Source organism: Apostichopus japonicus, chromosome 21 (assembly GCF_037975245.1).
Source record: "Apostichopus japonicus isolate 1M-3 chromosome 21, ASM3797524v1, whole genome shotgun sequence".
In the NCBI taxonomy this organism is placed as follows: Eukaryota; Metazoa; Echinodermata; class Holothuroidea; order Aspidochirotida; family Stichopodidae; genus Apostichopus; species Apostichopus japonicus.
In genome coordinates, this window is record NC_092581.1 from 15,235,700 (window position 1) to 15,262,763 (window position 27,064).

The window sequence follows — 27,064 nt, forward strand, 5'->3', positions numbered from 1 at the left end:
CTGCTGGTACCAACGCCCATTAGAGTTAGGCTCCTTATCGAACGTCAAACATTAATCAGTCCTCGACAAGCTTACACAACTTTCGTTTTTTAACTTTAATCTTTATTTTTTTGCTAATGACTGAGTTAAACCCCCTCATTCACCGAAGACCCTCTGATGGTACCAGCGTGCTTTTAAATTAGCTCCTTATAGAACGTCAAACAAAGAGTACCGGTAATCCCTAAAACTTCTCCTAACTTGAACCTTGTTTTTTTTAAGCTGCGTACCCCCACCACCTAATGGTCGGCTAAAAGATAATCACCGGCTTCACTCTGGAGCTTTAGACTCGTGAACAAAGAGCACCTACAATCTTTTTCTTACCTTTTTCCTTTAAAAAGAGTTTTCATCTTATTCAAAACTTCATTCGTTCTTGAACTTCCAAATTCTACTTATCCATTACCACAATGGCAAGTGCTAGGCAATTATACCAGGCGTACGGCGAAGAGTTGAAACTTCTCTTTAAGGAGGAGTTTGAAAAGATCGTTAACAGCGACACTTTCGTTGGGTTTTGCAACAGAGCCAAGTTTAGGATTTTCCTAAAAGAAGTGACGGTCAGAGTCCGAAACAGTGGGATCAGAGACAAGCGTATATGGTTGAAGGATTCTGTGCACGACGTGCAGTACCAAACTCCGGCCAATGAAACGGAACACAGGACACGTCAGGTTAGATTTTTACTGACTTACCTGCTATTGGCCCAGTTCGACTGGTTTGCAGTACAGAAAGAGGCACTCCGCTACAAGTTGACGGTGGAGTTCGAGCAGGAGTTGGCCATCATCGAATGGTAGGACAACGGCTTCCAACGGCTCTTTTTTAGGGCCACCAATTTCTCCAGAAAGAGCAGACTGATCCGACTTCCTTAAACATGCATTGTCTTTTCTTTCTTTTCATTAATGTAAGTTATTTATTTATTTATTGTTCTCGATAGTTATTTATGTATATTATTTATTCTTACTTAGTCTCTCTTTTTCTTTTTTATATTTATGATCCACCTTATCTCCATATGGAACAATTACCTATATAGTGAAAATACCCGGCCTCGTTAAAAAAACTTAGAAACTTAGCGTGGTGAAAAGTTAAGGCTACGGCATGTCATGTTTGGGGTTCATGATTCTGTGAACGTATCCCCTCACCACTTTAAAAATAAATCAATAAATAACAGTTCTTGGCCTTGTAAAAAAAAAAATAAAAAAAATAAACAAAATAAAAAAACTTAGAAACTTAGCGTGGTGAAAAGTTAAGGCTACGGCATGTCATGTTTGGGGTTCATGATTCTGTGAACGTATCCCCTCACCACTTTAAAAATAGATCAATAAAATTAGAAAATAAATAAATAAAATTCATAAATAAATTCATAAAAAAAAAATTCATAAAAAAATTCATAAAAAAATTCATAAAAAAAATTCATAAAAAAATTCATAAAAATATTCATAAAAATATTCATAAAAATATTAATAACAATATTAATATTAATATAATCCCTTAACAATAGATTGTCCTAAACCATCGTCATTACTACTGTCATTGGTATCTCTTTTGGTTTCATTCTGCAGCCTCAGTCAAATTATGTTGTTTTTGTTGTATTGTGGCTAGAAACTAACCTAACCTGTCCTGTCCTTGTCTTACTGTTTTTCATTCTCATTCTTTAATCTCCATCTGTATATATATATATTCTGTTGTATTTTCCTATGCTCATTTATTTTTGTACTGTTTTGAACTTTTATGTGCGAGACACTAATTTCCTTATTTGGAGCAATAAAGTTTTACTTACTTACTTACTAACAGATGTATCTTTAATATTTTCGTTGGGTTATTAATGTTGGGTTAACCGTACTGACAATACTATTGATAGGTTTCTTTCAAATATACGACAATTGTCAAATGATCATTCAAAAGGATCTCCAGAAAGCCGACAGTTGAACTAACAAACAAACAAAAACAGAAAATAAAGAACGAATAAAGAAGGAAAGAATAACACTTGTATGACCGCTGATACGCATACTCGGAACATTTCATGGCACGTAAAGGCTACGGTCGGAATTTCCTCGAAATTGATTTCGGCTCACACACAAAGCAGCAAGCGAGTTTAAAAGCTTTATTGACTTCCTCTTTCATCGGGGAAGCGTTACAGCACAACGGTTACTTCGTCAAATACGTCAATTCGCATGTATGCACCTAGCTGACTCAGCAAGGCATCGTGGGTTCGAACCCTCATCTAGTCCGTTGGCGCAATCTTCCCTTTTACAACATAAGCGAGCATAATTCCAACGCATCGGATCGTACGATGAATATTTTCGCTGTGTATTCTAATTCTAATTCTAAGAAAAAAAAAAACAGTGCTAAGGGGAAGAAGGAATTACTTATATGACTATCGCGAAAGAAACAAACAGAAATAGCAAGTTAGTGTAGTTGACACATTAGCAAGTGGGGGTTCCCAACACTCAATAATGCTTTTATATAAAAGGGTAAATATACGACTTGAATTCCGACATAGATCAGGTTGTATATAGTTTACTGGGTCCTTTGCAGTTATTTATTTCGTTCCGACTATAATGCTAAGAAAATGCATAAGGTCTTTTCTTGCTCTGTTAGCCCAATGTCAGAACAACCGTTCGTATAGGATGACACTATTGACCAACATATATACATATAAAGGTCATTGTGCCATTACTGGTTGTTCTCCTTTAATTAAAGGAGAACAGTTGTCCGCCCACGTATTTATCGATCTTCATTTTGTCTGCATTTTGCATTTCCAATCGGCGTTTAGTGTTACAGCCAGATAAAGAAGTCCCTTACTGAGACCGAGCAGTTACAGATTGCTGTGGTCGGTGGGGGGGGGGGGGGGGGTACGTATGAAAGGGACTTAGAACTGAGTGGGTAGGGTGTAGTTTTGAGTTAGAAAGGCTACTATGGTCCAATCTTTGGCATAAAAAGGGCAATGCCTCTTTATACTGATTTGTGATTAATCCCAAAAATCACTCAAATGGGCTGTCTGAGCGAACCAATACTCGGCGATGCGCTCAAACACAGACACCAAGGTTAACAGAAGTATAGTGTACCCATGTATATGGAACAGACGACATGCACAAAATATACTGTAACTTGTCATGACAAATTTAATATGTGTGCGGGAAGGGGAAGCGAGGAGGGGTAATGTGAGGGGGAGGGGGGGGGCTGATAACGTATCATACCTGCTGGTCTTCGAATGAATTTTCACAATTTACTCTTGCAGTTATGAACTACAGTACTGCTATTGTAATCTTAGCGGCATGAAGGCAAAACGCGAGATATCGTGTATTGCCATATCATTGTACTGTATTGCAGGACTTTAAATTGTAATGTATATTGTATTGGCAATTTTCATCGGTACCTATCTTGGTTTCATTCTGCAGCCTTGTCAAATTATGTTGTTTCTGTTATTTTTTTTGATAGATATTTCCACTAATAATGAATATTAATGTGGGTTTTACCGTACTGACAATACCATTGATAGGTTTCTTTCAAATATACGACAACTATTGTCAAACTCAATGGTCATACAAGGCTTCCGTTGTAAGGTGTCTGTATTATTGCGACACGATGAGTCATCGTAAAGCTTAGCGGTATATATAATATTTCCGCTCACACGTTAGTAATTGGGGAAGCGTAGCCAAGTGGTTACTTCGTAACTTATGAAAACTGGAGAGGATCCGGGCTTCCAAGTACCCCATTCAACCACGGGCGCAATCTACCCCTGTTTTACTGTTGCATTGTTACACGTGGACAGAATTTAATGGAAAACACCAGACATTTGTTTAGACCATTTTGTTGTTTCTAAATATATTCACATGAAATCCACATTCGAAAGCGACGTACATAGTTCTCTGTTATACATTGAATGCCGTGCACCATAGTGTGTGTATTGCTGTTGTGCGTGCCCTTTTTCTGTTGCGGAGGAGGGGTAGGGGGAAATAGGGAGAGGGAGAGGTGAGGGAGAGGGAGAGGGCAAGGTGGTTGGAGAGGGTGGAGGGAGTGGGAGGAGAGTGTAAGGGAGAAGAGGGAGATGAAGGAAGCGAGGAGAAGACATAGTAGGATGAGCGAGAATGAACAAAGATGGGGAAGGGAAGAAGAGAGGTGAAGAAAAGAGCTAGGGATGAGAAGAGGGGTTGAGGAGAGAGGTGAAGAATGGGAGAGGGTATATGAGAAAAGGGACGGAAAAGGAAGCAGTAGAGGTATAGAAGAAGAGCACATGGAGAGGGGAGCAGGACTTGCATGTACCCCCGGACCATTAGTAACATCTGCATACAACCCCCCCCCCCCCCCCCCATACACCCCTATCCACACACACACAGTGCTTACGTTGGTTATTTTCCCTCCTCTTGGTTACGGGAATGAGCCCTTGAGAACAACGAAAAGTTCTCAGCCAATGTGTTAAGGTCTTCTGAAAGCAGTGTGAAATAAAGGGACGGCAAAAGCCATACAGCTCACATATCCCTATGGAACGCTAAAGGGACACAGCTCACATATCCCTATGGAACGCTAAAGGGACACAGCTCACATATCCCTATGGAACGCTAAAGGGACACAGCTCACATATCCCTATGGAATGCTAAAGGGACTATTGACCATTCATGACACAAATGCGTGGATTCTAACATTTCGAGTTTATTACATTCTACCCTGTCGGGGCACTCACGTCAAAGAAGAGTCACAGCCCTAATTAAGATATTGATATAGGTTATCAAATAAGTAAATGAGGCACGTATCCCAAGATTCGTGAACACTTTCAGTCAAGATATATATAGGCCTACCAACTTCATATTTTACTTTGTTTTCGGGTTGTGCCTGCAAAAATACTAATAAAGCGAGGAGGGTGGGGTGGGGGGGGGGGGGTTGCAAGCATACGGTGTCTTATGGATCATAACCAAGCAAAAGGTGTTAGATCGGCACTACCCTAAAGGATAAGTCAATCCGGGTATTGTAAATCTGATTAAATTAACTTAATCCGGAAACACACGCGGCAGCCGGAGACACACAGACATTTTTCACGTTCCAAACAAACACGAGTCCAAGTTCGAGTCCACAAAAAAAAGTGGACTCGAGTCCTAATAAGGAATCGAGTACTACAGCTCTATATGGCATAAGTGACCTTTCAGATCTTTTCGGCGGAAGGTCGAGGAAGAAAATCCGTTATGTATAACTGAAGCTGGTTAACAAGTTTACTTTACCATTGTGTTTACAATTCTACTGGAATGGTATGACAATATACCTGATGGTCACCCGCGTTAAAGCCATGCTCACCTGCCGGGCCCGTAGTCAGAGTGGGGGGGGGGGGGGGTATACGTCAGCCATCCTGTGGAAGGGTGTAAGGGGAGGGTGTCTCCTTTGAGATATTTTCGCTTGTCTTAATGAGCTTAGATGCCAAATGATGCAATTTTTTACCATCTTTTTTCCCCTACATTTGTATTTTTTTGTATAATAAAAAATAGTCAATTTCTAAATTCAAATGGAACATAAAAATGGAATGTTGAATATATCGGTCCAGTCTCCCTAATTACCAGATTGATCACAAAATGTAAGTGCCAGAAGGGAATATTTTTTTGAAAACAGACAGCTGTTATTTATCCACATTATTTTCATATATGACAAATAAAGTACTATCACCTGAATTAGTTCTATATGTGTATGAAGTCACGTTTGATAGCACAGTTTTCTCGTTTTAATTTTTAAATGAATAATAATAAATATTAATCTTATTTTTTCATTTTTGTCTCACATAGGAAACAATTACATATATGTAGAAAAGGTAACACGGTGTCTTGTTCTCCTATCTACTGGGAACGAGAAAATTTTTTAATACTTGGATATTTTCGTTATAAATTATAAACATCGTATGTTCAAGTTCGTATGTTAAAGTCAATGGCTCTATTTTATTCTTGTTGTGTACTTTGTGAACGCCAGAGATCTCGGTTTACAAATTAATTCAGATTTGATCAACCATATTTCCTTTGAATTTGTATTTCATTTAATGACTTTACCGGCACTAGATGCTCGCCGCCAGCAATTTATATATATAGTTTCCAATGCTACAGCTTTTTGAAGGGATAAGGTTTCCGACCTATCTCAAGAATTTTCGAATCTACTGCGACCTCTTGGGAACTCAATGGTGAAGTTGAGAAGGTCTAGCCATGACATAAATTTGTTTTTGATCACAGAAATCGAACCTGAAAGAGTGTGTACAACAAAATGTTTGCGGGTAGAATGTTTATTATTTTATTCACATTTTGAAGTTTTTAACCTTTAAGACAACTAAAGATTGATGGGAGAAGGTTATGCTTGAATGGTTCAGAGAATACGAACGCTTGACTATCATAAATATTAAATATTACAGTCAACCAGAAAAGAATAAAAGTGAAACTTGAAAAAGTAATAACCAAAACCCGGATTAGTTCACAGAAAACTGCGAAACAGGAGAGATGTATGATGTTGTTAGATCGTTTGCTAACTCGGGTATACCAAATTGTTTTATCGCACAAATTAAAACATGTATTTTAAAGGATTCTATCTCCCTGACAAAATAAATTGGAGAGTAAGTACCAGACTTGTAGTGAGTCATAACACGTACTCGAGTACTCAAGGATAGTTACGGGTACTTGTAATCGCCATAATGGATTTGTACTCGTAATCGGACTTGTGCTCGAGGCCATTTGGAAATCAAGTATAGAAACTACTCGCACATATAGTCTTGTACTCGAATCCGTAACATTGTGCTGAAGTTCTACTTGTGCTGGTACTCATTCAACTTGTTGTACTCGTACTAAAAGTCTCAGGTTAGTACCTCTGGGAGAGTACAAATTTTGTAATGTAGTATAACGCTTAAGGTTGGAGGCAATTGTGGATTTCTTTAAGCACGGAGCCAAGATCAACGGTCACGTGGGTATTATTTTGAGTGATGATCTCCCCAATTCCTCCCCCGCCCCCCCCCGCCCCCTCTGCCCACTTCAACTCTCTTTCCGAGTGACCCTTACAGAAGGAATAATTGAAAATAACATAAATGTATGAACTCACCGTTTTCCATTCAGGATGGACATTATCCAAGGCAAGGTAACCTAGCAACGACGCAAAACACTCCTTTAGCCACAATTCGTCCCAGAATGATTGAGTGACCAGATTACTATACCACTGGAGAGACAAAGCAAAAGATTAACATCAAATACTCATATACGCTATAGTGCTGATGCGATTTATTAATTATGGACACGTGTATCATTCGCAAGGCTATGCTTACCAGAGCCGTAAGAGGGTATTTCTGGGTTTGGTTGTACACGGTTATTCGGTTGGGGTGCAGGTTCCCTCATTGCGACTTTACAGCACACGAACGTACTTTAAGTTAGAGAAAATACTTTGAAATTTCTTTGGTAAGTTTCCCGTGTGTTCTTTCATTGGCGACGATTTAGGGGGGGGGGGGCGTAAATATCGCACTTCTTCTTGTTCTTGTTATGGGGTTACTACTGCATTTCGTCTCCCTACCATCTCCAGCCCACCCACCCCCCCCCTCACCTTTTTGTGGTTTGAAGATATTAATTAAAGGTCACTAAAGAAGTGTTCCTCGCTCCAATCTGTAATTAATAATCTTAATCGAGACAACACAACTAAAAGACGCCCACACTATCATGTTAGTTTGTGTTTTCAATACGAAATGGCAAGCCTTCCTTAGTGGGGCGCAGGAAAATATTGCTCGTGGATCGCATTTTTGCCCACATTATGTTTAAGCCCGAGGATGACATTCATTTAGGCTCCATATCAGTTACATTTCTCCTCCCCCCCCCCCACCACCCCCTCCTTTTTTGAGAAGTGAATCGACGTACATTTGCAAAGGAGAGTACATCCTTTAGAACAACATGGGGAGTGGGGGGGAGTAAAAGACAAAAATGTGAAAACAATGTTCGCGCGTTTTAGTCTTGCGGAGCGATCTTTCATTTTCGCTTAAATAGAACGAATTGTTGCAGGCTGTAGAATGATAACACACAATTGACTCATTCCTCAAAGAATCCTGCAAATAATCCAGGGTCCTGGTAAACAGTTTTATTCGTCCCTGGTAAACGTATTGCCATCGCTTGCAATAGTCGCTTGGGCTTTTGAGTTTACATTTGTTATTCTCTCTTCCGGCAGCGCGGTCTCCCATTTTGTTTAAACTCGAATTTGAAATGAAACTTTATAGGAAGTAAGACAGACGGCAAAGGAAGCTTTCTTTCCTACTTCTTCTTTTTCCTTTTCTTCTTCTTTTTCTTCTTCTTCTTCTTTATACCAGCCTTGAAAAAGGAAATCTCTTTCAAGAAAAAAAATTCCAATATTGAGTCAATTTATCGGTTCGTTTCGTAAGTAAAATTGATCTGTTAGAAAAGCGACGTTTTCATGAGTGGCAAATCAGTTGCTTTTTATCAAGCAAACGGCCTTCCATAAGAATGTATTCAGGGCATTTCCTTCCGGTCTTGCGGGGAATAAATTAACGAAAAACGAAGGCAACCCTCTTTCTCTTTGAATAGGAAATGTTGTACTTGTAATACAACGGGTGTCAAAGATAAACTTTTGTCGCTGTTGATTCGCTCAAAGAAAGAAAATACAAAGAGAGATGGGGGGAGACAAAGAAGTCAAGTCGATTACAAGAACAAGAGAAAAATTGAGGTTGAAGCTTTCGATTCTGTTTTGATTGTAATCTCTGATTGTTAACACAAAGTGACGCATGATTTCTCCAACCAATCACTACCGGTTTTCAAGGCTATATAAGCGTAAGCTGGCGATCGTGTTATGCGTACTGTCACGCACAATTTATTGTCAGATGGGATTTTTGTTTTTGTTTTTCATAATCTAGATTAAAAATGAATATTTTACACTCCATAAAGTATCAAGGATGGTGCAACACACATGTGTATAGTTTTATCCCGCACGATTAATATCGACATTAATAAATTACACAACAATTCACAGCACATCAGAATATCATGTGCAGACAGAATTGTGTCACACCTCCCACAACACACATGCCATCACCATCGCACAAAATCCCGTTTTCCTCTTGTGAGGAATCAAAACTTGTAAATTAACTATTTTAGAAATCTCTCTGAGGTCTCAAAAGAATCTTTGGTTACAACATGAATGCTTGAACAAATCCCAATCTATGAGAGAAAAAACTCGTTTTGCATCACAGTATGCTAAATAGTAATAAACTTGTTATTCTAAACCAATGTAGGTATGTTCAACTTTCACAAAGGCGTATACGCAAGCTATACTCAGACAATGTTAATGTTTTTATTTTTGAGGGGCGGGGGGGGGGGGTAGCTTTCACGCACAGTAAAGACCTTATAATGACATAACGTTTCCCACTGTTTTGACGAGGTGTTAAGTCAAACGTTTGTTGTGTTTTAAATAACTATATGCAATAATGCAAAAGATTTGAAAGCTTTTCATCTTGGGATTATCATCAAATTCCCTCGGTTCGTCAATATTTCATATATATTAATATATAATCCCAAGGGCAGCGGGCAAAGAGAATTGTTCGCGCCAATAATTCTCAAACGTCGCTGTGTGCCCATTTGCGTGTGACGCATGCCAACAAAAATGAAAACGAAAAACAAGCAAAAAACAAAGCAAATTTTTTTTTTTAGAAAGGTGGTAATTCACCAATGTGCTTCTAGTGTAATGCAAGGGGTATATTGCGTTATCACTCAGCAGTGTATAGTGTGTGTAAGATACTAGTTAAATGTGATTCCGAATTTCTTAAAGAAATGTAGGGCAAAAGTTATAAAAGTCCTTCCACAGTCATTATATAGAACAGAATGTAAGAATATCATAAACAAAAAACACAGGATGGGTAAAGGAATGATATTGTCACAGGTTGCCACATATAGGCACGTTGTGTTTAGCTGAAAGGTCGAAAGCGCTTTTACAAAGTATTTGGAACAAAATTACACTTTGATAGCAAATGAAAAATTTGAGAGGACCGTTTTGATTGAAATTGTTGTCAATTTAATTTACGTTTGATGTCATAGTAATCGAAAACAGATTATACTAGCGAGATTAATGGGATGAAATGTAAAACGGAAATTACTGGCTGATATAATGTCCAATTGCCTTCTTCTGTTATCAGCTATAATTGGAATCCTTTGGAAAATTGAGATATGCAGACAGTATCTTTAGATGTCCCCAACACATAATGCAAGTTTTTGGTTTTTTTAATTAATTTTTGTTATTTTTGTTCACACTGTCCGGCACTAAAACCCGCCTAACATGCAACTCATATGCTCAGGGTTTAAGTTTACTTTCAAATAATAATAAAGGAAATATGAAACGTTTGAAACGGTTGAAATCTTTGGGGGGGGGGGTGGGAAGGGGGCTGCGGAATATGAATAACTCGGGAAAGGTGACTGGGCGACAACATTAAGAGTAAACATGGAACATAAGTTAATCGCTAATACTAAGCGATTACGATCGTGTTCAATCTAAATTTCAATAATATACTTGGAAGGTTTAGTTAACATAAAAAACAAAAGAGTTTCAATTGGTTTATCCCAATTTAATTGGCACACACAAGCGCCCCTACAGACCATTCTCGCCCCCCCTCTGACCAGTACCCCTAGCTCCGCCACTGTTCCCTCCCCTCAAAGAAAATTAGACCGTTTTGATGTCCCGTCCCCAGGCTCCAAGCTTAAACACAGACATGCGCTCGCATTTGGTACCGACAAAGATTCCTTTACTCCGGTTTTTGTCAGATCTGCACAGGAATTTTCTTCATATGTATCATTCATACTTTTTTCTTTTCTTTTTTTAATTATGTTTAGGCCCGCATTTTCATGATTGATTAAACCCGTGTCGCGGATCGCCTCATAAAGTAAACAGAATCATTCATTAAACGTTATTCACGCTGATGACTTTTGTACATGGTACTGTCGTCACCAGAAAGTTTCCATTTGCTCTATTTAATTTAGTTCCCTTAGTCTCTTCTTGAAATGTGAAGCATTTGGAATGTTAATTAGCACAACAATCAACGTACTATTAAAAATGACAGAAAGGTTTAATATACTTTTTGAGAAAAAGTCACCCAGGAAAGAACCTGGGCACGAAAACCAAAACTACCGAACGACTGATCCGCTCTCAACCCCAGTCCCCTTGCATCGGGACTGTAACTGTGTGTGTGATCATCGTCGGGTGTGCATCACCATTCCCCTCGAAAGGGAACAGATACTACACATGATCTTAGCCAAAAGGCCGAGAAGGTTTAATATTGGTCACGTGTTTTCAAATTTCAACAAGGCATTTCATTAAATTGTTTTTCCTTATGGAGACAAAGTAAACAAAAAAACTTGTGTTAATATTCGTCAAGACCTGGTGGGTTAGAATTCATAGCTAATTGGTTTTGATAACTTGTTAAAGCTGTTTAACAAATTAAAACTTGAAGACAATCCTACGAACTTATAACATGTCTTGATCATTCTATCTTCTGTTGTCAATTCTGTTAACAATATATTTGCACATGCTATTTTGTTACAGTCCGTTATAGCTTATGAATATTAATGAGTTAGCTTGTATAATGCTTTCAGTATGTTTCTTTATAACTATTAATAACAATTAATTATTATTATTATCATCATCATCATCATCATCATCATCATCATCATCATCATCATCATCATCATCATCATCATCATCATCATCATCATCATCATCATCATCATCATCATCATCATCATCATCACCATCATCACCATCATCATCATCATCATCATCATCATCATCATCATCATCATCATCATCATCATCATCATCATCATCATCATCATCATCATCATCATCATCATCATCATCATCATCATCATCATCATCATCATCATCATCATCATCATCATCATCATCATCATCATCATCATCATCATCATCATCATCATCATCATCATCATCATCACCGTCCGGGCCATGTACCGATATAAATAAAGTATACCTATAGGTAAAGTAGTTATGATGGACACTAGCAATAAGTAAAAAAAAAAAAAAAAAAAAAGATATTTATTCTCTATACTAAACCCGATAGAACAATAAGTTTCAAATAAGTTAAAAAGATGAATATAAAGAAAAAGAAGGAGAAATGAAATACTAAACCTAAGTAAAACCCACAAACTAGGTTAGGGGTGGGGGTGGGGTGGGGGACGGGGGGTTAACAAGAGGTTGATATCATATTTCTCATTTAAACATACGACAAGTAACCGTCTTCATGTACACTCTTTGATCATCAAAGAGCATATTTTTGTAAATACACATCTTTTTGATTTGATTTAAACAAGTGGCCTCTTTCTCTTTTAACAATTTTACCTCAAAGTTGTCAGTTAGTTGTTGCTTTAGAATTCAAATATTCCATCATGCAACCATAATGAGGTCGAGGTGAATCCATATATAGTATTAAATTATACATAATATTTTTTTTATATGTCCAGTCAAGTTTCAAGACAAGCCTCTCCCATCAACCCTACTCTCCGTCGTTTTCCGATCACCCACCCCCCCCCCCGTTGGACATTTGTACCAAGATGCAATTTGCTTTATTGACTGAGGACTGGAGTAGGAAAAAGTGGGCGTTGTTGTGGAAGGAGCGGGGATATAGGGTTATCAACGTATGGCAATTTATACTGCTCTCTGTTTTAGGGAGGGGGTGAATTAAAAGTAATGGCAACTGATAATAACACCTCCATATGACACCAAAATAATTTTAACTTATAATACACTCAAGCAATTCCTTTCCACTCTTTAAACAATGCACTTTCCACAACCGCCCTCGTTAAAACGTAATACCTATATTAATATTTAATATAGAAGGAGATGGAGAAATACTGTCGTATGTTGCTAAATCTGTAGTAACTAGCACGCAAACATGTATCCGGCCAAAGGCGAGCTCGTTCCCTACATGAATAATCTACATTATAGAAATCTGAAACGGTTAACAGAATATATAGCTTATAGGGATATCGTGTATACATATTCATGTATATATACAGACCTAGATGACGAAATAGGGTCTATATATACTAATCCACTGCTTCCGTCCTCTCAAACAATACCCACTCTGTTACCCTGTGTACAACGTGTCCACGCCCCCCCCCCCCCCGACCCTTACTTCCACTCGGAGAAAAACGATCAGTCGGGAGTTTGTTTCCTTCAAAATCTAAATGTATTTATTAACAAAACCATGCTTTAAGACGAAGTTTTAAGTCTAATTTGTAGTTTAAATATGCCTCAGAACGAACCATCTGACAATATGATTCGTCTAAACTTTGATTTCATTTTCTGGGGGAGCCCCCCCCCCCCCCAATCTCCCCTACATGGTAGCCCCATTAAACTAACCCACAACCACACTGCTATTACATACAAAGTTTTAATCCACCTACACCCCCGTACATAAAGGTTCCTTCCCTCTTCCAAAGTCAATCGGTGGAAGTTGGAATTTTACCCCTCCCCCCCCCACACCTTTGAAGACCTGTGCACTTCCGCTTTCAAGAAACTAAACTTTCAATATCATTCAATAGAAACAGAAACAGAAAACTAGAATGAAATGATAAATATGTATCATTGCAATTTTTATTCTGTGTCGTTGTTTGTTACCTCTATGAATATAATTACGCTACATTAAATATCATTAAATAACTGTTGTGGACCCAAGATCTGCTAGACGATCTTGCTGAGAAAACTATTACTATGAATGCCGACAAGAGTTGTTGCCGTTAGAAATTAATTAAGAATGATTCTTAATCCATGGAATTAAAATGTTATTAGTATAGTGAATGACTTAGGGCTCTGAACTATGAATTATGCAGTCAGCTTCTAAAAAAAACAATATAATTCCCGAGCTTGATTATATACTCATGACACAGACGGAAACGATGGTTGCTTAGCAACGATGACATCACAATGTGTCGTAGCCATGCCGTTGGGAAGGTCGGGAGTTTTGCGTGTAAAAGATTTTGCGCACAGAGTAATACGCCAGTTAAGATGGCGTCATCTAAAAGCTGGATCTCATAGATTTAAAAGATTAAAGCTTTATGCAAAAGGCATATCTTGTTGATTTTTACAGTACAAATTTTCGTTGGTTAAATTAGTTTGCTTAAAAAAGATTGTCCGATACGATTATGATTCGATATTTGTTTCTTAGAGATTTGTAAACATACATTTCTGTTGACAGCAAGTACGAAATATCTCCTTTTCCATAATAACGAAAAAAGGTCGTACAAGATTGCTAATTAGGTGAGACATGAATCCACTTGAACTGGTAGAACAATGCAGTATAAGGTTCGTAAGTTTAAAACGTGATGTCACTCGTGAAATAGAAAACAAAACTTGTGTTTGGTCTACATTTCTGCCTTTTAACATTCGTATCGGTTTCTGTTGGAAGTTCAAGTAGGTTGAGTTTAAGTATCTGTTTCAAAGCAGAATTTATTGCAGTCTTATTGTTGTTAAAATAATTCTGGCCTCATTTTGTCATGATGTTTGTTGTTGTTGACATATTGTAATCAAGAATGGTGACAGTTGATTTATGTTTGTCTCAGTCTTTTTTTAAATACCAGTTACAAATATTGACACCCACGACTAGTCAGTGTCAACGTATCGAATGATCGAAGTTCCCAACGAGGCGTATATACGCACACAGTACGCAAAGCATCGAGTTAGTAGTGCGTACGTAACCTTCCTGAAAGTTGGCGTTTGCATGAAGTTGCGCATTATATACGTCCTATAATTTTTTTTTTCATTCTTGCCGAATATGAATTAAATAAGACACATATCGATAAAGTACATTTCATTAGAGACAGGGAGAACTATGTGGCTTGTAGGCGGGCGGACTGGGGCATAAATAGACAACTATACCGGCTCAGTTATCGAACTCGAGGTGTTGGGGCGTTGAAACGAGGGGGAATTTTGGCGCCCTCGGACGATACTATAACTTTCGCCAAGAAGAGGAAACCGGCGCCTTGAGTCCAGAAAGCGGTGGGGGGGGGGGGGGGCAGAAAGCAATGAACCTCAAACTGGCAGTGCAGTGTTCCATTGTAAGAGAGTTGCATTACTTGATATTATACTCGCTCGGAAATATTGCACTGATTCTGGCCTATATACCCAAAGTGATTCTCTTGAAAATATGAGTATGGTTACGTCATTATTATGTATGAGGCACAGGGAAACAAAGTAATGATGCTATATTACGTCTTCTAATAGCTTTGAATTTCAAGATATCTTCGGACTGTTAGCTATATACGTCCATGCTCTTTTACATGTCATAAAAAAGGGAAGTTCCGACGTTTTAATGTTATTCACAGCAATTGTAGCCATTTTGTTTTCTTGTAACCACAGCAACTTTTCACACACATAATACATAAAACGCCAATCATTTCATACAACGGAAACATACTCACAAATGTAAATAGAATTGAAAAATATTAGAACGTCTTTATGATCAAAGAAAAGAAGAAAAAGAAACATCAGAAGAGCACAATTTAAGTCTGTTTTACATCGATTTTTTTTCAAAAATCTTAATTTGTGAAAACGCTCTTCTGTGCATTTTGGGTCAAAATAACAAACGCTAATCGATAGTCGATATTTCGCTCTTTCATAGTTCTTTGCTTTCGGTTGTGAAATCTGTCACTCAAACTTGTTTTTCTTAAATACCTCGGAACTGTACTTACAATCACGATTTCACTGCAGGAACGAAATGAAAATTTGTACAATTTAATCATGTTTCATGAGGGAGGGGGGGGGGGGAAGGAGCGGGTATAGGCGCTGATTCCCCCCGAGTTTATGATGGGGGCCTCTGACGGGTGGAAAAGAATTGTCGACCCTGACTGGGGGGTGTCTTGGTTCTTTGTGGATATATGTGTGGATAAGTTAATACGCAACGGACGTGCATGAAACCTCTATATATTTTACCGTCATTATCATGAACATGTCTGAACATAAATATATATATATATATATATATATATATATATATATATATATATATATATATATATATCGGTATCAACGGTATCATCACAACTCGTGACTATTTCACTTACTTGGTGGCTCAATTCATGCGCAATGACAAAAAGCGATGCGTGCAGGTCCAACGTTGAAATTTTTTCTGTATTTATCGCTAGGTGTTTCTCCTTTAACGTTATTAAACCCCAGTTCTCCATTCCTGCGGGAATAAGCTCAGGTAGCCCGATCAAATCTGTGGAAATGATAACTTGTGTACATCAAGATATGCAGATAGGAAGTTGGCGTTAAACTTTAATCAGGCTATATATAAGGATCGAGGGACAACGTGCACATTACTGGTAGCTTTGACGGGAACACAATATAACAGCAAATTCCCGGTGTAGAAGTGAAAACAAAAGCTCATACCAGAAGGAAGGCAAAGATAAATAACGTAGTTCACAAGTCAAATGTTTCCCTAAATACCAACAAGAGAGGAACATATTTTATTGCATTCGGGTATATTTTACATTTAGTTCTCTTCGAACTAATAAATTAATTAATTAATAGGAAGGAATTTTAGTTTGGTTAATTACAATCCTCTTTTGGTAGTTAAATTTCGGGGAAAAAAAGGTTTCAAAATTGGACAAATTGTCGACAAAAGACAAAATAAAAACCCATTTACTGAGGTAGTAATTTGACCGTTAAAAAACCTACATACAACGTTTGACATCCCCCCCCCCCCAAAAAAAAATAACGATGCCGCTAACAATGTTTAGCAAATTATGTCCCCTTTATGTCAGTACTTTAACAGGCCTCTTGAATTTCACTCGAGAAGGAAACTTAAACTGACTTTAAATAATAACGGGCCCCATTTTGACTGAGTGCCACGTTCATTTTGGTTATAGACTGTCTTCACTTACATACAGTCGAAATGAACTGACTTGCGTTTATATACCTCTATCAAACTATTCCCAATTTTACCTATATATAAAAAGGAATAGAAACCATGCATTATTTCTCGCTAAACCATCTAGGTATAAACGGGTATATTTTCATAGCTTTATATATAATAGATATACAAAATTCACAAGTTGATGAAAATACGTAAGAGTATGCCTGTCAGGTGTCAACATAATACCGATCGGATGTTGTGTTCTAGAGAATTACATCATTTTGTCAAAAGGGAAAAAAAAATAGCCAGAAACCTAAAGGAAAAGAAAAAGCAAACAACGAAGCAGGATTGTGGTCTTAACTTCGTTTAGTGACGAAAAAAATATGAAAATCTTTTAAAATATTCTTTTTATAATTTAATCTTAAGTGTTTAATATTCATACGAAAGAATAGAAAGGAGGACGATTTTGAGCTCAAGTAATTTGGATATCGAAATGACCGTCTTTCAAGGATACATACCGCTGTTCTATATAACATTATTAATGATATTATGTTAAAATTAAGTATAATGTTATAACCGCCACATTACAGCGACCTTTAAATTTACTCCATGCACGATTTGAGAAGGATCCATAAAACAAAGTTTCGGACAGATTCTTGATTTTTTGGCAAACCAATCGTGGAATTTTTCTTGTATTTTTTGCCCCCTGTTTAGTCGAGCAACCGAATAATTAATATTCGCCCATGCTGCAACTAACCCAAGACAACATGTCATGTTTTGCAAATATACAAGTAGGAAATTGCAGGTCAAGGTAAATTCCAAGTCATCTGTTTTGATTTCTGTGGAATTTCGAACAAAATGGAACAATGTCATTTCTACTCCCTCTCCACCTCTCCACCTCTCCACCTCTCTATCTCTCTATCTCTCTATCTCTCCACCTCTCCACCTCTCTATCTCTCCACCTCTCCACCTCTCTATCTCTCCACCTCTCCACCTCTCCACCTCTCCACCTCTCCACCTCTCCACCTCTCCACCTCTCTATCTCTCCACCTCTCCACCTCTCCACCTCTCTATCTCTCCACCTCTCCACCTCTCCACCTCTCTATCTCTCCACCTCTCCACCTCTCCATCTCTCTATCTCTCCACCTCTCCACCTCTCTATCTCTCCACCTCTCCACTTCTCTACCTCTCTCCACATCCACCTCTCTATATCCACCTTTCTCTCTGTTAACGGAAAGGAATACTTGGCTATATATGCAGGAGGGAAACAAGTAACAATTTTCTGTTATTTCGTCATAGTCATATGCCAAATGTTAATATGTATAATAAATTATATCAACGAAATCAACATGTGCGAGAGTAGGCGTCTCGGTGGGCACATACCAGCTTATACAGACGGCCTCTTTGTCTACTTCTTTAACTTATATACTTATAACATCTGATGTCACAATTTACTTGCGAATATTTTTGTCATCTTTCCTTAGTTTTGCCACCCTCTTACTGGAGTGTTGTTCTAAATTTATAAGTTTGAGTGATTATGTCACCGACTTTTCATGAGAAACTTTTAATTGGATATAGTGTAGGCCATATAATAGGGTATAGATTGTGCATGGTGCTGCTAACAGTGTCGTGGCTCAACGTGAATGTCACTACTGGTGGTTGTGTTCCAAAGGGAGATAAAACGAGAGACATCGTTAGTCCATACACAGGCCCGGAGGCAGTGTTCAAATTATGAGGAGGAGGGGGGGGGGGCACGAATATTGACTGATGCCCATGATGGGAGAGTCCAAGGGGAGGGGTGAAGTTTAATCTCCCTATATCAACTCACCAAGTTTAGGCAGTGGGTATCGGAACCCGCTGTATTCTTCAAGAAAAAGAAATTGTTTCTCTGCCTCTAAGAAGGCAAGGTCGGTATCATTGATAACCTCCTCCCGACACCAGACTCTCAGCTGAGAAAGAAACAGATAAAGGGGTTGAAAAGAAGAAAGGGGTTAATAAATTACCTAAAATGATTCTGTGATTTATCTTTCATACCGAGTCAACACCGTACACACACACAACCAGTTGAAAGGTTCAGGTTTTACTTTGTATATGCATTAAATTAGTAATACCACATTTCCCAACCTTTCCCGTGTACTACCCCCTCAACACTCCACCACGCCCAACCCCTTTTTGGCTAAGTTGCTGATAAACTTATTCACTCACCTCGACATTATTCGGCAATACTTTGGCTTTTGCAGAGAACTTTGTAACGGCGAAAGACAATAAATAAGTCGACATAAGGGGCGTGTCTTGAAATATAGTCTCATTCCAGGAAGTGTTGACAACTCTCTTCGACTCCTCAGGCATATTGGAGAGGGCGGTATAATGTGATGGGTGGGTAATTGTAACTGAGAAATTAGCTTTGAAGGCAGGTTCATCAAAACAGGGAAAAACTCTTCGTGCCCCCATCGGCGATAGGAATGATGCAATTACATATCTATAAATTAGGAGAAAACATACAGAAGTAATTAACAAACATATATATATATATATATATATATATATATATATATATATATATATATATATATATATATATATATATATATATATATATATATATATATATATATATATAATAATAATTGATATCGTAATGAGTTGCAAAATCCAGAACAGTGAAAAAACTTCCAGCCTCCGTTGGGATTCGAACCCGGGCCTCATATATAATATAGTATACGTATATGGTAACCTACAGCATGTTGTTTCTCGAGTTTCACGCCTGTGCGGGGATCATCAGACAACTGGACGCAAACGATCGTGTAACCTTATTTCTTCCTAGCACGGCTGGGCGGTCTGTATACCATGGCGACACTTTGAAATGAGCTCAGTTTTTGTGTTTATTCTGTCCTTTTTTACGTAATTCCCATTCTTTTCAGGTTCGATACGTACTTTGACAGTTCTGTTTCTTTTTGGTACTTTTCATGCCTGAGAGATTTTGTGTAGTTGTCGAATCGCTGTTTAAACGATCCTCCTTAAATGTGCCAATGTAGGACTTAGATTCTGTGTCCGATGTGACTTGGGCTTTATATCCGATACATATATACATCATCGTTTCAAAATTTCGCGATTAATATTCACGAAGTGGTCTGGGCTAGGTAAATTAATTTAAGGAATATTCTTTAAGGAATCTTCCACTAAAACACTTATACGGAAAAGAAGATCATATTCTGCACTGTTATGATGAAACTGTAGCATCGCAATATCTTGTTCCTAACTCAAGATATGGTTGATTTGAACGTGACCTAATTTGACTGGAGAGATTGGATGATAGTCAAGATGGTCTGTGACGTCATCACGATGAATATAGTCTTCAAAAGCTTTTATTTTCAGTAATATAATCTTATTGCTGATTTATCCATGAAATGTGATATATTGCTTGCTTAATGGCACTGTTTCTCTATATCTAGAATTTAATAGAATTTCATCAAAATGCACAAATATTGTTTTGCTATGTGAATAAGTGAGTTAAATATTCTCCAGATCAATCAGAAGAAAACAATCCTAGCTGAATGATTGTCGTGATGAAATCATCCTTCTGCTATTGCCAGATGCATTAAGACAAAGCATCATGAAATTTGACCAAAATATCATATCATCGCCATACAAAGTATTATTTGGATTTGACTTTGAATTTGACTTTCACAGAAAATGCAGACAATATCCATCATTTTTATTAAGCAATCTACTTCAGCCACCGAAATATTCATTTCCATTATTATTATTATTTTTTTTTATAGTTTTGGTTGATTCAGTAGAATTTGATGGATTTTGCATTAATCTATACCGGAGTCATCAGGATTAAAGAATTAATATTTATCGTATTATTCACAAAAAAAAGCAATAACAAAGGTCATACATTAACATACCGATTTTTTTTTATTTTTGGAAGTAAAAAAAAAACCCGAAATGAATTGGTATAAATCAGAATGTAAAACCATTTTCGTGTTGACATGACCGCCTAGAAAATAGTCCTGGATATTTCTATATAACGTACATTGTTAGTATGAATGGCTAGCATTCAATTTCATTGTCAAGGTTCTCACAAACTTTTTCTTTCATTTTCGTTTTTTCCCCTCCTTTTTAAAAAAACTCTTTTTCCTCCTGTGATTTTGTAATGAACTTTAAAATCTCAAGTTCTTCCACCAGCCCGACTAACCCAAGTGCACGATTTAGACGTTCCTCTGACATGTGATATGAATTAAATAAACGTGTCACGGGAGATCGTAATTGATGTTCAAATGTATCTCTCAGGAATTACCGAACTTGGTAAATTGTATCCTCTCGCGACATGTTGCTTGATAGAATAAATGCGGTTTTTACCAACGCCGTGACAACCCCACTGGGCCACCCTTACAGGTGTTCCCAATAAGTGTCGCGCAATAAATTGACATTTTATCTACAACTAATGCTCGTTAAAAAAGGAATACTGACAAAAATTGTTTGCCTTGAAAAAAAAAAAGGATTTAAATTAAGACAAAATACGATTGTATATAGATCCAGCAGTAAAAATGTAGGTTGTCTTACAGCAGAAATCAAGGATTCAAATAGAACGTTTCACGAATCACGTTAAGAAGGAGAAACTCTACGGGTAAAGCAATCAGAAGTTCGTTGTCATGAATATTTTAATGAAAGAAGTTTTGCATAATAAAAGGCCCCCAGAAAATAAATCCGATTTTTTTTTCTTCTAGAGTCTTTCAAAATCGCACCTAAAGTTGTAAGGCCTTAAATTCGGAGGTACGCCGCAAACGAAGTAAGATTTACCAAATTAACCTTCTGGGGTTCCTCTGAATTCTTTTTGTTTTTTTGTTGTTATTTTTTTGCTGTAGTGTATAATTAAGCGATTAGTATAGTCAATTGTGAGTACAAGTATATACAACAGCATAAATGAATAGGTGAAGCTTAAAGGAAGCGCGGAGATAATTTGTATAATTATTACGATTTGAATAGGTCAGAGTTCATATACGACTCGAAGAAGTCATAAACGCAAGCACGTTTCGTTATTGATCTATATGTGATAGCGATTACTTCACAGTAATAAACAATTTCCCATCCACCCCCCCCCCCCCAACAGCTAATAAATGGTTTTATTATACATTTGTGGGGGACTTTCACAGTTTTAATGTTTCCTTCACACACAAAGCTGGGATTTGTTCAACACATAGATTTTTATCATATCATCTAAGGATGTTAATTGGCTTTGTGTCTCCTTTAACACGAACTACTGCTTTGATTGAGTAAGGAGGTTAACAATCATTCCATCCCAACTGTCTTCATCTTTGTTTTTTCTCCTCCTATGTGTAATTCTTCGTGTGTATCAAGTAAACACTTGGCACTGTTTCCCAGTTCGGTGGTAAATTGCGATGCCACGAACATATATGTTCTACTATAACCAAAAAGTGGAATTGCTATAAGACTTGGCACACACATCCATGCAAACACTGGCACCAACTCTCTCATATTTCATTTCTTATTCTTTCATTTATCTATTTCCAGCAAGTATAATAACTGTTACAGAATTATCAAAGACAAAGTGCTATATGTTTACATATAGCCTTCAAGTATATATTTCTTTTGCTACTGTTATCTTATGAAACCCTTTTCCATTTCATGGTAAAAGGAAGAAAACAGAATCCCGATATTTATTAAGTCGTTTTCCCGTACGTTCTTCTCAAATTTTCTCTGCAGGATAAACTGTATACTCATAGGCCTATATAGAAAATGAACACAGGTAAACACAACAGTATAAACAACAGACAAACGCACAGAGATAATAATTGAACAGGTGCCACATACCGTGTAATGACAGGTGGTGCGATGAAACTTTATCGAATTAATCATTCTACTTTTAAACTACCAAGAAGGAATCACAGCACGCTGTTTTGACGTCAAATACATCCAAATAAAATAACCAATTGTTAAGGTTTATCATAAAACAAAACAGGACTGCATGAGTGCGATTATAATTTGGAGTCCGACACTTACAGTTTATTCGAAAGGGTCAAGAATTCATATTATTAGTTTATAATTCTTCAGCGACCTCTCTTGTTTTTTTCGCCCCCTTGTCTCTTCTTTGCTTATACCTAAGAGCATTGACATTTGAAACTAACACAGGTCCTTGCAAGGTTTTCACCTTGTAAGCATCTTTCAAGTTTATGGCAAAAGGACGAAATCAATCAAGCTGTCATGTAAGGTAATTGCTTTAAGTTTCGTAACATTCTTTCCTGAAGGAAAGAAGTAGTAGTAGTAGTAGGATAAGCCTATGTGTTGTTTTGAAAAACAAACAAAAAAAAGATAACAGGAGCTCAATGTTTGTATATATTTTAATCGAAGCATTCTGGATCCTTACACCTATATTTCTTTCTTGGGGGAGGGTGGTTGCATGGTTGGTTGGTTTATCAAAGTATAGTCTTAAGGATAATTTCAAAATGTTGATTACTTTATGATTATATATAAATACGAGATCTTCGTTAGCTCATGGGTCAAGACTGTTGGTCACGTGATCGTGTTAAATATATCCATAGTCAGCCATCACTGGTAAAAGAAATAGAGCAGATAGGTTTTGCTCTTGATGCTATGGTAACCGTATTAAAGTTTATGATCTGTGAAGCTGATTTCCATCATGTTAGTATTGCTCTGTTCGTTATCACTTTCAAACTGAAATTCTGTTGAAACAATCATCTTAAGGTGCTAAATGTCAGGTTAAAAGACAGTTTTATAGAAATATCTAAGAAACAGGTGACTACTTTTTTTTATTATTTTTTATATCTTGGAACATCCCAAGAGTGTTAGTCACGTGTTACATGACGTCTGCTAATAGCGAAAAGAAAGTAATAATAAACATGTAACATTTTTGCCAGGAACACTGAATTATCTCTGGAAGTTTCATTAAAATTTGAAAACCCTTCCAGTATGAAAATGATTTTAATTATAGTCAGGGGCGGGAAGGTTGTGCTAATAACTATTTTGGAATTTCTTTGTGTGGTTGACAAGGAAAAGAGGTTTTCACAGCCTTCCCCCCCCCCCCCACACACAACCACTGGGTTCGCTTCTGATATATGATATTATGAGGGCTGAATTCGCCTCTAAGGTTTTGCTGCAAATATTATGAAGTTCACAAGTTCCAGATAGTGATATATTTATGACTTTGACATTTCTTGTGGTGGTGTCGAGGAAGGGGAATGGGAATCATAGGGTGGGGATGGATGTGGTGGGGTGGGGGTGTGGGGAGGGATGGGGGCTATAATGTACAACATGTTATTAATGTAGAGGAAGATAACGAGCATATTTACGTTAACGATGGATTTTTATGAAAGCCTTGAATTTGTATTTCATTACATTTTATTCCAAATGTTTCTTGACGAAATCAGTTCATGAATATCAAGAAAAACTAACATTTAAAGCGTCTCTGAACATGCGATGGATTTAACCCCTGCAGTTGCTAGGCGGGTCTCCGATGGGTTGGGGGGGGGGGGGGTGACGCTATAGGCATAAGTGGCAGATTTCATGGAAGCAATATAGTGTTTATCCTCAGCTGCAGGTAGAGGGGTTGCAAACGAGTTTTCAATCGTGAAAGGGGGGGGGGTGGGTGTAATAGAAAAGTGGTTAAGCACTGACTATGACTCCTGTATCCACAAGTTACTTTAATCTTCCCCTCCCCCCCCCCCTTCCACGCATCCCCTTCTCACCGAGGGTTTACCCTGCAGTGTGTACAGAGTATGTATTGTTACGTAACTTACCTGGGGCCTGATTTTGTTTGGTACTGAGAGCGATAGATACCGTACATACTGGGAGCAAAGTTTCCCTGGAATTCAAGGTGAAGGACGTACGTTTCTCCGGCTTGTAAATCGTTTTGAAAATGCATGATGTAAAAGGAATAAGACTTGTGGTAATTTGGCGGAGACTGAAGTTGTATGGTTTCCTTTTGATCTCTCCTGGTAAGATGGATAGAGTTAACAAACATGTCCAGGTCTTCTTGATGTAAAATGACAACGTTCGTCGCTTCCAGACACTGGAATGTGATATCGACTCTTCCAGTGAAGAAGTCCTCCTCGATAAAAGTTGTTAACGACAGCCGGTAATGAGAAGGTTTTAACTTGGTCGGGAGCCGAAAAGATTCCCACTGGGTCGTAGTTTGGGCGACGAGCGGGTTCGCCGACGTTTCAGGTCTTACGGTACTGACGGCGTGAGTCGCTGCATCACTGCCGGGTTTGACTCTCCAACCGGTACTGTAGTGGCGTCGGTCAAACAGGAGTAAGAGCATAGCCATCGTCACCACAAACAAAGCTATCAGTGAAGCGATGAGAAGAACTTTACTCTTTGGCCATTTTGTCGGTATTTTGGATGATATTCCTAAGAGACTTCCGCCATTTTGAAATTGTACTTCGTCATCGTCCATTTGTAATTTCGAGGACCGTTTGATGAAATTGACGTTGTGGTCTGGTTCCATTTTGATCTTCGGTATATCTTCTTTCTTTTTTTTTTTTGTGGCAAAATGGCGCCTTAATCCTATAAAATCCTTTTAGCTCATCTGTGAGTATTTATTGGGAAAGAAAATTCCGTCTCTTTTTGGTTTTCTTAGAAGAAGAAGACTAAATTTATAGCAAAAATAGAACTCGAATGAATTAAGCACGTTGAAGGCACAGAGATTTGTGTTGAATGAAGTGATTTATCAAACACTCGTTGGTTTCCTAATTTATTTAATCAGATGTTGTCTTCATCTTCTGGCTGGAAAAGTTGTCCTCAAATATCACGAGATATTTTTGTCTCAATTGGTGAAACAGTTCTGGCATCGATCGAAGAAAGAAAATCTGTTTCAAAAATAGAGAAAAGGGAAAGAGGTTTTGGTGGATATTTATAGTCAGTTATAGTTGATTATACAATAAAAACGTAATGTAAAATGATATCTATATAGTTCCCACTATTAAAATGTTTACGATACATTCACGTATTAACGTGACCGCCAACAGAAAGAGAAGAGAATACTCAAAAGATAATATGAAATCAGTTTATATAACAAAGTTTGTACATTAACTGCATGCAGCTGATTTTTCATGTTTGGCCAAAGACCAAAGTTCTCATATCTAAATTTAAGAAGTAAACAAAGGGAATTAAATAAAAGCAGTAGAGACTCATTATTGTGGCAAATACTCTATAGGGCAGGGGTTCCCTAACTGGGGTGCATGAACCCCCAGGGGGTGCGTGAGTCCATCCCAGGGGGTTCATGAGACGTTTCTGAAAGTCAAAACTAGAGTACTTTTGGTTGAACTAAAATCTGATATATCTTATAATTTAGTAATGTACAAAAGTCGTACCTATCGACAAACTCTACAAATTATACTATATGAACTATATCTTTTATACGAAGCACTGTTATGCGTATTATAGTAAAATAATGACTCGTATCGTGTCTCGAAAAGTTGTGGGTTCGTGGACTACTCTGACATCCACAGGGGTTCGTGGGGGGGGGGGATAAAGTTAGGGAAACCCTACTAGAGGGCTTTATGGCTCTATAATGCTGTATGTGAGCTAATACTCAGTCACGGGGACAGGGCTACAACCAACACCCTTTTTTCTACGTATCATATATAATTATTAATTTATATTCCAAAATATGCAAGATTTATTCCTGCACTCCTATAATTTCATTCTAAATAAAAACGTTAACCATCATGAATGTAATATTAATCAAATTTCTAGATTTTATGCTTAAAGGAAAGAAAGAGATTTAGACTGTACAGTTTACCGAAATCAGAACCAATAAATGAGTAGATTTAGCCCTAGGCTTTAACAGTTTGACTCAACCATATAAACTAGTTCATAGTGATGAGGCACCCTAATCGTAGACTATATAATTCCTTAGTTTTGGTGTTAGTAAAATTATTTTCATGAATATTAAATATCTTTAATAATTAATGTTGAAATTTCTCATTTTACAGTCAGTTATAACAAACGAAGGCAGACTGGTGGCATGTAATTGGAAAACAATTTCTTCGTTTCGTTTTACATATAATAAATTGTACATACCGTATGCATAATATAATATACCGTGTATCTATGTGGGAGCAATTCATTTGTAGTAAGCTGTGTATTCTATTATTTCATCTTACGATATAAGCACGGACTGAA

General features: G+C 37.5%; 1 protein-coding gene and 1 pseudogene across 3 annotated transcripts in view; both read right to left on the bottom strand.

The window, feature by feature from the left end:
• LOC139962733 (aminopeptidase N-like) overlaps positions 1-27,064 on the bottom strand; it is a 77,617-nt gene that overhangs the window by 44,362 nt on the left and 6,191 nt on the right. For all 3 annotated transcript variants that reach the window (XM_071962985.1, XM_071962983.1, XM_071962984.1), the window contains exons 2-6: positions 24,676-25,746; positions 19,100-19,373; positions 18,723-18,843; positions 16,101-16,255; positions 7,084-7,197 (exon numbers count right to left, since the gene is read on the bottom strand). In XM_071962985.1, the coding sequence (XP_071819086.1) occupies positions 7,084-7,197; positions 16,101-16,255; positions 18,723-18,843; positions 19,100-19,373; positions 24,676-25,385 (1,374 nt within the window). In that variant the 5' untranslated portion in view covers positions 25,386-25,746. The remainder of the gene's footprint in view (positions 1-7,083; positions 7,198-16,100; positions 16,256-18,722; positions 18,844-19,099; positions 19,374-24,675; positions 25,747-27,064) is intronic.
• Positions 11,216-11,292, bottom strand: LOC139963299 (U2 spliceosomal RNA; annotated as a pseudogene).